This window comes from Anopheles arabiensis, chromosome 2 (genome assembly GCF_016920715.1).
Source record: "Anopheles arabiensis isolate DONGOLA chromosome 2, AaraD3, whole genome shotgun sequence".
In the NCBI taxonomy this organism is placed as follows: Eukaryota; Metazoa; Arthropoda; class Insecta; order Diptera; family Culicidae; genus Anopheles; species Anopheles arabiensis.
The window spans coordinates 94,616,433-94,630,616 of record NC_053517.1 but is presented as its reverse complement, the minus strand read 5'-3'; the positions used below and the strand labels follow the sequence as shown (position 1 = coordinate 94,630,616).

The 14,184-nt window shown below is 45.9% G+C and overlaps 1 protein-coding gene across 1 annotated transcript in view; it reads left to right on the top strand.

Moving 5' to 3' along the window:
- The first annotated feature begins 359 nt into the window (after positions 1-359).
- LOC120893685 (polycomb group protein Psc) overlaps positions 360-14,184 on the top strand; it is a 33,335-nt gene continuing 19,510 nt past the window's right edge. Inside the window, exons 1-2 of the mRNA XM_040295707.1 lie at positions 360-2,850; positions 4,189-4,279. Coding sequence (XP_040151641.1) covers positions 2,469-2,850; positions 4,189-4,279 — 473 coding nt within the window. The 5' untranslated portion in view covers positions 360-2,468. The remainder of the gene's footprint in view (positions 2,851-4,188; positions 4,280-14,184) is intronic.

Genomic DNA, 14,184 nt, shown 5'->3' with positions numbered 1-14,184 from the left:
AGCACTTATATTTGCCCGTACCATTATATACTCGGGTGCTGGAGTGCAGCAACACAGCGGCGCATGCTAGAGAGTGTGTGTCGGAGAGAGAAAGGAAGCTCTCTTTTTCTTTCACTCTCACAAGTGGCGCGCGGCTTGAACTCGCACTGCTGATGGAATAATAAATATGAACGTTTTAGAAAACGTGAGCACCCGGCGAGTGAGTGCAGGCAGAGCCGGTGTGTGAAAGAAGGAAGGGAAGGTGATGACGCGTGCAGTGCACTGACGATAGCTGTATATGTGTGTATTTGCTGGAGTTACGTTCCCGGTGCGATGTACATAGTTTGCTAAAAACGTATCAGTTTTCCTGGTTGCTTCGATCGAGTCGGTCGCACACGGAGCTCTCCAACTGTCTTTGAAGCAGAAGCAAAGGAACAATTAGACCTAAAAGGAGCACAGTTTCGTTGTTGCAAGTGATATATAACCAGTACAAGAGACCTCTCGAAGTAGAGTGGACAAATTACAGTGACAAAATAGAAAAAGAGTACTTTTAGTAGAAAACTATCACATCGTAAGCAGGAAAGGTCAGTTCAATGTGATCACTGCCAACGCGTAAATACATCCCGACACCGTAAAGCAGTGTAGCAAGCAGTGGGCCCTCTTGTTGCGTCGTTCCAATTCGTGCGCCGTCCGTTCGCGGCTTGTCCGCTGGGTAACCGAAACTCACCGAACATAGAGCGCACAGCGCGGTAAATAGTGGTGAGTACCGACCGAGCTGCCAGCGTGAGCACTGCATGTGTTATATACTTGCGCGCGGCACGGCGCACCCATACATCGATGGGCCCAAATTCGACGGCTTGGCAGCGAGCAAGCGAATAGAAACCGGTCAGAGTTACGGAAACTGCCGTGCTGTTCGGATGTGCGTTGTTCGGTGAGCTAAGTGAGAGCTTCTACCCGCAGCTCAACTGTGTATTGGCAAATACGCGCAAACCTAACTGTATGTGTGTGCCAGAAAGAGAAAAAGTGTGTGTTTCCTAACACAATACCGGTATAACAGCTAGCGCCCTCTACAGTGTGTGCGGCAAACAGCGACAGAGCAAAACAACAAGAAGCACCAACTCCACACGATCAGAGGTGAGCTTGTGTTGGTGCGTGTTTTTTTTTCCTACACAACCCTACCTTGAGCCGGTTGTGTGGTTCGTCGTGTACGATCTTACACGCCTGGTGCGCTAAGCTGGTGTAAGTGAGCGGCCGTGTGCGACAAATGCGCGCGCGCAATCGGCGTGTGTTTTAGGTGAAACGTAAGGTTGTGTGTGCAGAAAAAAAGCGATTAAATAGTGAACGTGATTTTACAAAGAAAAGCAATATAAAAAGCAAGTGTCTTGGAAGCAGATTTCGCACACAGAAAGGAATAAGTGAAATCGTGCTGGTGAGGTGAATATACCAATTTTAAAGTGTTTTCACTACACACACATATAGCTACCTTGCCCTGTGCGCCTGTGTGCTAAAGGTTGGGTGTGTGTGTATATGTGCGCGCACAGTTCAACCAAAGTCGGCGCTGTACACACATAGCAACGGTGGTTTTTGCGTCCCCGAGAGTCGGTGTGTGCGTGCGTGTGCGTGGCCTTCGCCAACCTCAGTACGTTGTGCGTGTGTGAGTGTGTTTGCGCGCATGTAGTTAAGTGCAAAAAAGGTGATAAATTGCATTCGAGAAAGAAGAAATGTGTGCCTGCATTTGAAGCTTGTGCAGCAGCAGCAGCGAAGGAAACGTGCTGTGGGAAAGTGAAGTGTAAATACACTCACTCACACACACACACAGAGATGTATGTGTAAGCAAAGAAAAGAAGCAAAAGTGGAAGGGGGAAAAAAGAATAACAAAAAAGCTGTATTGTTCCCGCTGAGGCTGGGAAAAGAAAAGGCATATTAAGTGTACGGCGCACACGAAGCAAGCCCTGTGGAGTGAGCTGTTAAAAAGCAGCATCGGAAATGTGCTAAAGAAAGTGTGTGTCAGTTTGAGTGTGGGGTGAAAAAAGGAAGAAATTAGCTGTAAACAGCTAATGCGAAAAAAAGAAAACAAAAATTGTGAGAAGAAGTGATTGTTTTCCGTCTTCCGCTTCTTCTTGCACGGCAATTTCTGCTGGGCTCCTCAAACGAGGGCAAACAGTGCCCAGCGTGTAAGTGTGTGTGTGTGTATGGAAAATCGAGTGAAATCTCACCACCGTTGACGTCGTCGTCATCGCTGTCGTGTTTTGGATTAAAAGTTCAAGAAGCGAGTGAGAGTGTGAGTAGTGTGAAAACGGAGGGAGAAAAACAACCCCCCTCCATTCAACATGCTGCCGGCGACCATCGACGTTCGTTGTCAATTTCGAAAGGATTAAAAAGCAATATCATACTCCCATCCCTCCCCCCCCATACACACACCATATCACACAATTTCCCGTTAATCTAACTACACACACACACACACATAACTCACCCCACTGTCACCAATGGTACTCCTGCCGCACAACGACGTCCTGTCGGGCGCCAGCACGGAAATGGCCAGCGAGGGAACGCCGGCGAAGGTGTCCTCCGTGCCGCCACCACCACCCGCGGTGGCCGATACCACCAACACCACCGATACCACCAACACCACCGATACGACGGCATCACCACCACCACCGCCACCCTCACTGACAATCAGCATCTCCACGGCGACGGCAGCGAACGCCGATGACGTCACAGCGAAGGCAATGTTTGGCAGCGCGGGGCCACTGTCGCCGTACCGGCCGAGCCGGGTCAAGCTCGGCTCGGTCCACCCGTGCATCACCTGCCACCTGTGCAAGGGCTATCTGATCGATGCGACCACGATCGTCGAGTGTTTGCATTCCTGTAAGTATGCTGTGCAGTTCTCCCCACCAAACTCTTTCCAATTAGATACGCTTGAGCGGGATTTGATTTCCGCGCGCGCTACCGTAATAAACAACCTATCGAGCTACACACACACACGCACACACACACACACATACGCAGCTACACAAGAGCAAAATCAGTTCAAACGCCCCACACCATCACCACACCACTAAGGTACACAACAACAACAGTCGAGCAGACACAAAGTAAGCGAGCGTTGTGAGCGCGGTCTCTGTCTGCTGTGTGTGTTTGTGTTCCAACCGGCAACTGTCAGCGGAATCGAGTTGACAGCTCGAGCGCGCGTTTGTTTACAATACAGTAGCGGCAGCAGCAGCAGCAGCGGGAAGCGAACTCACGTCATGTCACACAAACCGCTAACACACGCACTGAATAGAAACGTGGAAGGTGTGTGGAGGGAGAGAGAGAGAGAGCACGAGAAACGCATTTTGGGCTTAGAAGTTCCGCTCTGTCCATCACCATCCCACCCATACCCACACAGAGTGCAACAAAGAGACATAAAACACACACATACACACACACACACACACACACTCAACCAAAACAAAAGTAATAGAAACCTTTCCTGGAATGGGTTGACGGGCTTGGCACGGGCAACCACACAACTAAAACACTATCAACTACCAACCAACCAACAACATCCGAGTGGTTGTAGAGAGCGAGAGAGAGAGAGAGAGGGACAGGGGAACGGTCCCGGAATAGACGAAAAATGATGACGGCTCTCCCTACTCCCTTTTTCGACCTTCATCCACCACCACCATCTGTCATTTTACGGGATGACACATTTTTCGGCATGACAGCTGGGCTAGGTGAATGATGATGATGACGACGACGATGATGATAGGTTTTATGAAGATGGACCTGTCTCTCTCTCTCTCTCTCCCTCACTGTTCACAGCGTAATTGGTAGGCTTCTAATTAGGATGACGTAGAAAACCATCATAAAGGTGGAGCAGCAGGGGGGGGGGGGGGGCATGAAACGGCATCATTGCACTGCCGAATGAATTAATGGAAGGAATGTGTTGCACCGCAGTCTCTGTACGAGTGTGTGTGTGTGTTTTGGAGCAAAATAAACTCGGTGCGTTATTAATGTTTACAGTGTTGTGTGGAGCTGCTGCAGTGTGTGTTCTTCGCCATACTTTGGTTCCTTCGATTACTCGTCCCCACGTCCATCTCTCTATTTCTCTCAGTACACTAACGCTAATCAACTCTGTCTCTGTGTTTTTTTTCTTCTCATCCCTTCTCCTTGGGGAATGCTACCCTTCGCCTCGCCCTACGTTTGACAACGCTGGTGCCGCAGTTTGCCACAGCTGCATTATGAAACACTTGCGCACGGAACAGTACTGCCCCCAGTGCGAAATGATGATCAACAAGGCGAAACCCAACATCAAGTGAGTATAAACATATGGCTTCATTTCTTCCGTTTTGTTTTTTTTAGTTATTCAGCTTTCCACAGTAATTTTCTTCCAAATTCACGCAAAAACACCACCCGGCGGTGTGAGCTGCTTTTAATTATTTAGGATGAAAGCATAATAATACCACACAACCACCCCTCCCACATGCTCTCTCTCTCGTGCCAAGCAGCTGTGCGTGCGTGCGTGCGTGCGTGCGTGCCGAGCACGTACACGGACGCCTTTCGATGAATTAAATTTGAACATTTCCGTTTTTGGCAACGATTGGCAATAATATCAAAAATAATGATGATGGCGATGTTGATGATGGTGATGATGATGGTGATGATAATGATAGCACGTTGTGAAGCGAAGCTGATTAAACCAGTCGGCGAAACGCCGGCGAACTGACCCAATCAATTCTTGTTGCACACGAGTGTGTGATTTAATTTAATTTAAATTTATATTAGCTTATTTGAAACTTTTATGCCAAGCGAATGCATTAGGGTGGAATTTGATGTGCTTCTTAATGAAAGCAATGTATGTTGTTTGTGTGTGTGCTTTTTTTTAAATTTCATTCACGCTTTTATTGCATTGTTTATCATCTTCTGTTTTTCATTTGTTCAAATTGTTGAAGTCGTTTCATTATTATTGGTCGTCGTTCTTGTGGTAACGTGGTTCGTATTTTGTTGGTGTTGTGCCTTTACATGTGTTAGAATATCGTTTCTTTTGCTTATACATTTCCTTATATACTTTCTACCAATTATGATTAAGAAACTTTTTAAACAAAAATTACTTTATTTTTTCCAAGGGAATCATATTTGAAATTCCTTTACTTACAATGGCTAAAATATTTTGTTTTATGTTTATTGGTACGCCACATTTCTCACTCACCTTGCATGAAACAAAAAGTGTAATGATGGATCTTTCGAGAGGGAGCGCGATGGTGGGGGGTTTCACACGCGATACGCTTCCGTGACAAACAAAACGTAGCGCGATGCTCTCGGAACAAACAAACCTCGGAATGCTGCTGCTGCTGCAGCTCTCTCGCTTCAGTTTCCCCCTGCCGGGTTGCCGGGTGTTTCCATTTTTGGGCAGATTTTACAGCTGTCTCGGTCTTCATCGTTTCCACCGTTTCTTCTCCGCTTGTCGCTAGAGTGTCCCGGTCTTCCTTTTTTCCTTCCACACGAAAACACTCGAAAAAGTGCTGACAGGATCCTTAGGGACAGTTCCAGCGTTCCGTGCTCCGCTTCCTCTGCAGCATTGCGTGTTTTCCCGCTTTTCTTCGGCATTTTCTTCGGCCCCGAGAAGTCGTCGTCGTGCCGCGGGGGCTGCGACTTCAAAGGGAAAAGAAACACCCGCCCGCGTGACACCTTCTTCGGCCCTTGCCCGCCCGTTGTGTGTGTGTTGCTTTTCGCGCCTCTTTCTTGGTGTGCGGCGCGTGTGTGTGTGTTTGTGGGACATTTTTCCGTCTGCTTGCGCCTCCGTGTGTTGTGTGACTTTAGCGTTCGTGTGTACCACCCGGTTTTATGACTTTACGGCGGCGGGAGTGTTTTTCTGCTGGCGGCACACCAATTTGGCGAAGGGTATTGGAGGAGTGGGCTTTACGATCCGTGGCAAAGGCTGCATTTTATGGCAAGCCAAGACAAGGAGACCCTTACGGGTTGGCTACACCCATGTACACACACACAGGCACACGTGGTGGTGTTGTTCTATTTTTTCGGTACAGTGCGCGGTCTCGCGCGTAGGATTGGGCCTCGCCGGAATGTATGAAGACGTTTGTTAGTTAGGTTGTTTCGGTACTTCCACACACCTCCCTTTCACTGCCCTTCAGCGGGGGAAGTGTGAAACGTTTTTAAGAAAAGAAACACATACATCAACATAGGTTTGGCGTGGAGTGGAGGTGAAACATTACGTCCACCTGGGCGGGTTGTGCAATCGCAAATGTTGTAATAATATGGGTTCTTGCTAATAAATTCATAAATCTGGCCAGTGTGTTCTTCAAAGGGAAACAGGGGGACAACAAACCGTTTGCACGAAACAGGAATTTTGGGTGGAATTTTTACACAAACACACACACACTGCCTCCCCTTTTGCGCTGGTCGTGTTTGCTGAAATGGGAATTGAATTAAACAATAATACAATTTCACGATACGATTTAAATTTAAAACCCACACACAATTGTGAACCATAATTGAGCCGACCAGGGCAACAATTTGCCCTCTCCACCCCCTCCGATTCCCTTTTCAGGACTGTTTTTGTATTCATTATACAATCAGGCAAGTGCACTGTGGGAATGTCTAAGGTTATTTTTTTGTGGATTTATTTAAGAATAACTAATAATTTTTGTATCATTTTTGTAAACTCATTTTAATATGTAAATCACTTTCTAGTTGATGGTCATTTTATGTTATTGTGCTAAGAAATATCAAGTTTTTATAAATCATCCCTTAAAGCCCTTTATTTTGTCCACCTGCGTAACCCACCGTGCGTCCATCAAAGCGGGGACTTTTTCGCACACCACACACACACACACAATGGGCACCGAAATCGGGCCGTGAGTGTGAGAGTTTAAGCACTTAATTAAGAATTAATAATGGAGCAGATGATGTTGAAAACGGGGCAACATGGACAAAAATACCGAATCATAATTTCCATACCTCGAGCCAGCCGGGCTGATATGACGAGAGCCACAGGAGCCAAAAAGGAACAGGTAGAGTGGAAGGGATACACACAACATATCGCCAAACATTTCATCGATCCACCCGTCGCTCCGAGGACCGAGAACGGGGCCCAACTGTAGGCTCCCGACCGATGGACGACCGTACCCGGGGCGCTGTCACTGACGCGAACGTCGACGCCAATCTCTCGGTGGCGGTGGCAGCATTCTTGGTGGCATGGGGCCAGTGCAGCGGGAAATGGAATGCATTGGATGCGCGCGAATGTCACCCCGATGATGAGCCCTTTTGCCCTTGAGGGCGCCGACGGCTTCCCTCCTTCCTATGTCGTCTATTATTGGCGCGCGCGCGCGCTTAATTATGACACCTTTGTCGATATCCGCTTCTGGTGCTGATGCTGCTACTGCTGCTGATGATGCCGCTGTTGCTGGTAGTAATCGATAAGGCTATTTTGTATGAAGAGTTGGGGGAAATGGAAGGTATTGCAGAATGATAATAACTGTTGCCGAATACTCTCCATTCCATTATTCTCCCAGCAGATCCGCTTTCGTTCACACTTTCATCCTTTATAATGAGCTGAGCTAAAGGGCTTTGAAATGTAAAATGCTCTGTATTGGTGAACCAAGGTTCTGCGTTATGCAACGTGGAGAAAGGTGTTCCATTTGGCCTGGCCCGTTTTGCAATTTGTACTTGTACGTGTCTGGATGGTTGGGAAAAAAACTGATACCCGAAAAGCAGAAAAGCGCAAAACTTGTTATGTTTAACTGCACCGAGTGTCGTAAATTCCTAAACTTTTCTTCCGAAAAAAAAAACAACAACTTTTAGCCAGCATTCGGAGCATTCGGAGATGGCTGCCAGAAAGAGATGGTGTCCTCCAGACGACCGCTCTCAAGCTATGCCAAAATATGTGTGCGAGTGCGAACCGGTTGAAGCATTGCAGCAATTAATAACACCACTGCACAAGACACTTGCAACACCACTCCAACCAAACTCTCCAATGTTCGCCTCGTTTCCTTCTGCTGCTGCTGCTGCTGCTGCTGCTGGCACTTGAGTTTTTCCAGTTGCGGAACAATTCATTTTCATTTTCGGTACTGCACCAACTTGTGACCAGGTCGTTCCCGGTTTTTCTGGGCGCTCGGTTTTTTTTTTGTTGGGTGGGATACTATTTGGTCAACGGGAATGGGAATTTGGTTAAGAGAAGAGGGGTGAAGAGAACACAGACACACACACAAATCGAGTGTCTGGGATCGGTGTATGTTGATGCTGCAAATAGTGGTGAGGTTTATCTGTTACATTTGTAATAAATTTGCTTGCTTTTAATTACTTTGTCCGTATGGGGGTGATAAACATATGCATGAAGGATTCAAACAAAAACATTTCCTTCTAATATTTACTGTCTTCGAGATGAATTGTTTGTCTGATATGAATTTTCAAATGGTTGTTTCGAATAAAGATGTCTCTCTGAGAGCAATTCCTCTAAACTGTGTATGATATTTTGTCTACAGTACAGTACACAGTAAATATTTGATTCTGCGGTCGAATAAATGTCATTTTGACACATTTTTTCTTGGTTGGTCGATAGCAGTTTTTCAAATACTCTCTAAGCTGCAGATCCGTACGTGATGTTCCCTAGAGATACTTAATTATTCTTGAGTTATAATATAATAATAATTAATTTAGTTACATAAACACTGTAAAATTCTACTAAAAAGTAGCAAAAAGTATTGTTTAAAGCTATTGCACAACTCCAACCGTTTGTAAATATGGCAATTTAACCGAGGTGATCCAACGTGCTTCCACAGCATCGTGTCAAGCGCTTGGTCTATCACATGTAAGGTCCCGTATCGAAATCCCGCCGGAACCAATAAAACCTCAAACTTAATTTGCCTACAAATATGCGGTGATAAACACAATTGTGATATCAGTTTGAGTTGCTGTTTGTGCTTTCAAGACGGGCTTATTACATTTAATGCCATATGTATGCTCAAAAAGAAGACATAAAAGAAGAATGATGTGATGTGTATTATGAATTATTCCTTTGGGAACACTTTCTAACGATGAAAAGAAATTTCGCTCTCACTTTAACAACCATTTGTATGCACAACTTTCAGCACAACTTCACCCCAATTGACCACCGAAAAGTGTAAGCCTGCTGCATCAAATAATATATCCTCATTCCACCATTCTACCACCACACTCCACGCATCCATGCTAGCAAAATCGTACCCTTGGGGATAGAGGCGCATACCTCAGAAGGCTAGCTTTTAACCGCCATATTTTTATTAACCTCAGGTTAAAATGCAATTCTGGAACTGTATATTACTTCCCCCTCCCTCCCAACCTTTTAAACCTTTGCCAGGAAGGGAACTAAGCTTAAAATATCCATACCATTCTAATGGCCTTTTTGCGGTGCGGTTTTCCCGTCGTCTATGGCAATGGCGTAATACTTATCTGCCTCCGTTCCTTCTCGTTCGTTTTACGTTAAAGTTACAAGCAAGAAACCCAAAACAAAAAAAAACTTACTGCCCAAGGAAGGGTGTGTGCGTGGCGTTAAGAGGAGTCAGTGTGTTGCATCCGGTCCGACATTCTGTCAAGGATTAAGGCTTCAGGGGTTTTTTTTCTTGCTTCGCTTCGCAATTCGCTGCAACTGCAAAGGAATTATGAGCAAAAATAATCTACCAAATCACCCTTGTGCGAGAGGCGCGCACTTTCAACATCGTCTCAAGCACCACCGCGCACAGGGGTTTCATTTTTCGTACTTAAATTCTTCTTACCTTACGTTTTGGGAGCAGAGTATCAAAAAAAAAAAAAAAACAACAACCCCGGGCCAATAAGACAGGGATCTCCGACCGGCCGGAAGAACTGATAATAGGCATACGGATAGGTTCCTGGTGGGGAGGAACAAGGGCGAAGAACAATTTTTCTTACATTTCAATACTTCATCATTCTTCCGTTTTACGAGCCCAATTCCCCGTGCTTCTTTCGGCCGCCTTTCTGGGCACGGGAAGATATGGTACGTGTGTCATGTTTGTTCGACCAAGAGCTCCGTTTGGAGAGCGTTTCAATGCCTTTCTCCCTTTCAATGCCTTTTCTGTAGATTTTTTTTTTTATTGAAATGCAAGTTCCAGCTCGTCGTCTGTTTCGCTCGCTTACCTAATATTCCTTCCAGGCGTACATAAGGCGTGTAACGGGGGGCAACTGGGATGATGTATACATGGGGAGAGAGGATATTGCCATATATTCGCCTTTTTTTGCTTGTATTTTCTTGCTTTCGTAACCGCTCCTGCCTGAACCCTGAAGAGAAGTCGGAACTGTTTTCTAGTGGGCTTATCTAATCCCTACTCACACAGCTGTGGTAGGGGACACATAACGGGGCCACAGGAGTCGGTCCAGAAGGAGGAATTTTGGGGGAATCGCACCGAACCCCGGAGTTCGGTGTCTTTTCCAGCAGCTTAAGTCTTACGTCGGTCGTGGTTGACTTGTACAGCGTACAGACACGGCGCTGGACTTCTGGAGAGTTAGCCTTCCCAGGAACGGCGCATGTGAGTCCACAACCGCGACACTAAAGCTCTGTGGACCGCGTGCGGTGGTTCCAACCGAGACTCCTCAAACTTGTTTTTGGTCCTTGGAATCCAAAGAAATAACAAAATCCTGCACCCTTGCCGAAAAAGACCGAGAAAAAACACTCTCCATCCCTAGTTCGTCGTGTGTGTGGGGTGAAGAGGAGTACTCTGCTGGACTATGTCTTGTCTCGGTGTGTGGCTCTTGTTTTTTCCCCGTCTGTTAGACCAAATACACGTAACAAAAAAAAATTGAGGGTCCATTTTATGTCCTGTTTTTGCGGCGTTTCCTGTTTTTCTCGCGAACCTTTGGCGTCGTGTCTCCCTAAAACGTGTGTCTGTTGGTGTATGCGTGTGTGTCTCGCTAAACAAAAGGATTCTTCACTATCCCACCACCAGAAGAAGCCAAATGGGCAGCAGTGTGGGGTTGTTCTAAGTTCAATCGGGGGAATGTTTTTTTGGAAGTCGAAAGCTTGCTTCCTTCCGCATCAAAACATACAAACTCCACCAAAAGGCAGATAGTGGTGTAGTGGTCAGAAAATTGAAATCCACCGTCAAACAACGCCTTAGCCAAACACTAACCCCCCACAGACCGGTGGTGCTTACTAACGACGGCCATATCACCTACTAGGCAAGCCTTTATTTCGTCCTATTTTTGTGTGCTCCTGTTCCTTCTGCTTGCTCCCAACGGTGCAGAGCACGCTCGTTGAATATTATGTTGTAAACACATTCAACAGCAATTGTAGAGCCGTGGAAGGGAAGACAGGGACGCAACACGGGCGGTTACAATTGTGCAAGCCCGCCGGAATCTTTTCTGTGCAACCTCGCCGGAACAACCTTCTCAGGCAAAAACGCAAAAACTGTCAAAACCAGAATTCCTCATCTGGTTAATACCCCATACCGCCATCATCAACTGTGAAGGGAGAGGGACTAGAAGGGAAGGAAAGGGTAGTTATGCGAGCACACGGATGGGGGGGGGGGGGAACCAAATCTTCTTCCATCATGAAGTGAAATAAATTGCAAAAATATACCGCCTTTTACTACACATAAACAGGAAGGGGGCACTGTAGGATGAACAAGGAAGAGAGACGCTGGTGTGCTGCCTTGCCTTTCCTCTTCAATCACGTGTCTAGCCGGCTTAAACATCGGGTTGTTTATGCCCTATTCTGGAAAGGTTGTAACGGTGTGTGTATGTGTGTGTGTGTGTGCGTGTGTATTCCATCATTATCATTGCTATTATGCTCCCTACACATAATGGTTTTGCTGCCGCTCTGTGTTTTCTCTCTCTCTGTTGGGAAGGGCAAAAAGCGAAGGGACGTCAAAATCGGGCCAGGACCACGGCATTTGACAGGTCCGGGTGTGGGGTGTGGTAAATAAAAGTGAACCGGGATCGGGAAAAATATATAAGCGAAAACTAAAATCGAGAACCACGGGCGCTTTTCCATCAACGGGAACGGAACAAACACACACACACTCACATAAATTCCTCCTGAACAAATATGTGTTGTTGAGGGTCGGGCTTTAGTTAACGGAATTGAAATAAACCGGGACGCTGTGTGTGTGTGTGGTGTTGAAACGTGATTAAATGTGGCATATGTAAAAAGAAAAGACAAATGCGATCGTTCCTTACCCACACCGCTACGTCGTTTGCTTAGAAATAATTAATAACTTTTTGCGTTTCGATTGAGCAGGAGCAGCAAAGGGAGTGGGGAAAAATAGTTTTCCTTAATTTTCATCCCATTTCTAGCTCCTAGTCTTCCCTCTACCCCCCTTGATATGTGACTTAATTTTGCGCCAAACGATCAAAAGCAGTCGAGATCCCCCTTAGCAGCCGTCTGTATTGTGCTGTATCTGCCTTTTTGGTTCTTCTTGGCTCGTTATGCTCGCTGTGGCATGTTGTGCCTGTGCTCACGGTAGCTGACTGTTGTGTCAGATGTGTGTGTGTCTGTAGGTACAACAGAACAGAACAGAAGCGCATAAGAAGTCTGTGTTTTTGTCCTTAAATTTGAGAAAAAAAGGGACTGAAACGAAGGAAACGACGAACCCCGAACAAAAGAAGACGCGATAAAAATCGCGCTTTTAACGAACCTTTAGCCTGGTAGGTCTTGCTGCTTGCATTAGTGTGCTGTGTTGTGTTGGCTGGGTGAGATGTGTCACACACGTGCACACTCACATTTACACACAGACCCCGTACAAGATTTCTGTGCTTCTTCCCTGTTCTCGTGAGGTTTTTTTCGACTGATTGTCAGCCGACAGCCCTTGACGATCGCTCTTTCTTGCTCTGTTTCGCTTGCTATGTACGATCAGTAGATCGAATATTGTTTTTACCCTCTTCTCTCTCACTCTCTCTCTTAAAGTTTTTTTTTGTTCCTCTTGAACCGGTGTGTCGAGGGCTGTTGTGTGCACCGCTGCTCCTCTCGCCTCTACTACTCTACTCCCAGGCGGCGGCGAGGAGACCTTTTCCTCGTGCCCTTTTCCAGCTGTGCGCGTCGCCACCGCAGCGGAACGAGCAAACCATTTGCGCCTGTGTGTGTGTGTGTGTGTGTGTGTAGGACGACAAACATTTGTCAATCGATCGGCCTCTGGACCGATCGAGACCCGCCCGATACGCATGGCCGGAGGTTGGCCGCTACACTCTCCAAGTACGGAAGGTTGTCCCAGCTTATGGGAGGAGGGTTATTTTTTTGTTCTTCTTTTGTTTTGTGGCACAGAAAGGAATTAAAAATTAACAAATGCTTTCTTGGCGGGTTTAATGGATGGAGAAAATTAAAGGAAAAAGGAATTGTAATAATTAGAAAATAGCATTTTAAAATGTCCCATTCATAGTTATAACTTGAAAATATATTTTTTTTAGATAGGTTGATAGATAAATAAAGATAAATAATTTAAGAAAGAATTTAAGAAATATTTCCAAATCCATGATTTATTAACAAAAACTAATTAATTAATTACACAACCTGTTTATGGAAGCATTTCCAAAAAAGATTTTGAATCATTCCCGTAACGTTATGGACGTGCTAGTGACGCCAAGTCTGTTTTACCCTGTATGGCTCGTTCCATCGTATTGAAATAGTAAATATTTTGTAAATAAAAGCAGATTTGTTTGAACTTCCTCCAAATCAATAAGGCGAGCGGATTCTTCAGACCTCAACTCAGCGTAGAATTTAAGCCAAATCCTACCCGCCCTATTAATTGGATTACCGAAAGAGTGGAATGAATTATGAGCTGACAAATGTTACGGCACCCAAAAACGCCATCGCCCGGAGGGATTAAAATAATTAACTGGCCTAAAATGAGCTGTGAACTCTCCGCTTTGCGCTGTAGTTATGAACAAACCATAAAAAAACACGTTCCTCTTGACACACACACACACACACACTCCCAAGTGTGTAAGAACTCGTAAGTCTCTTCGCCTCGGAATGTAAATGAATCCCAAAAAGGGGTCGTTTCGAAAAGAAACCCTTCTGGCCTGGCAAGAAAGATTAAGACCCGCGTGTACCGGAGGACTCTCGATTAGTGAGGTCACCAGAAAGCCAAGGGGTCTTGCTCTACTAGCCCCTTCTCAAACCATAAGACACACACACACACACACTGGCAGAGACAAACAGTTTCTGACAAAAGCAAATTGAATTCATTCAAAATGCTTGCGTCCCGTGGGGTCACGGGG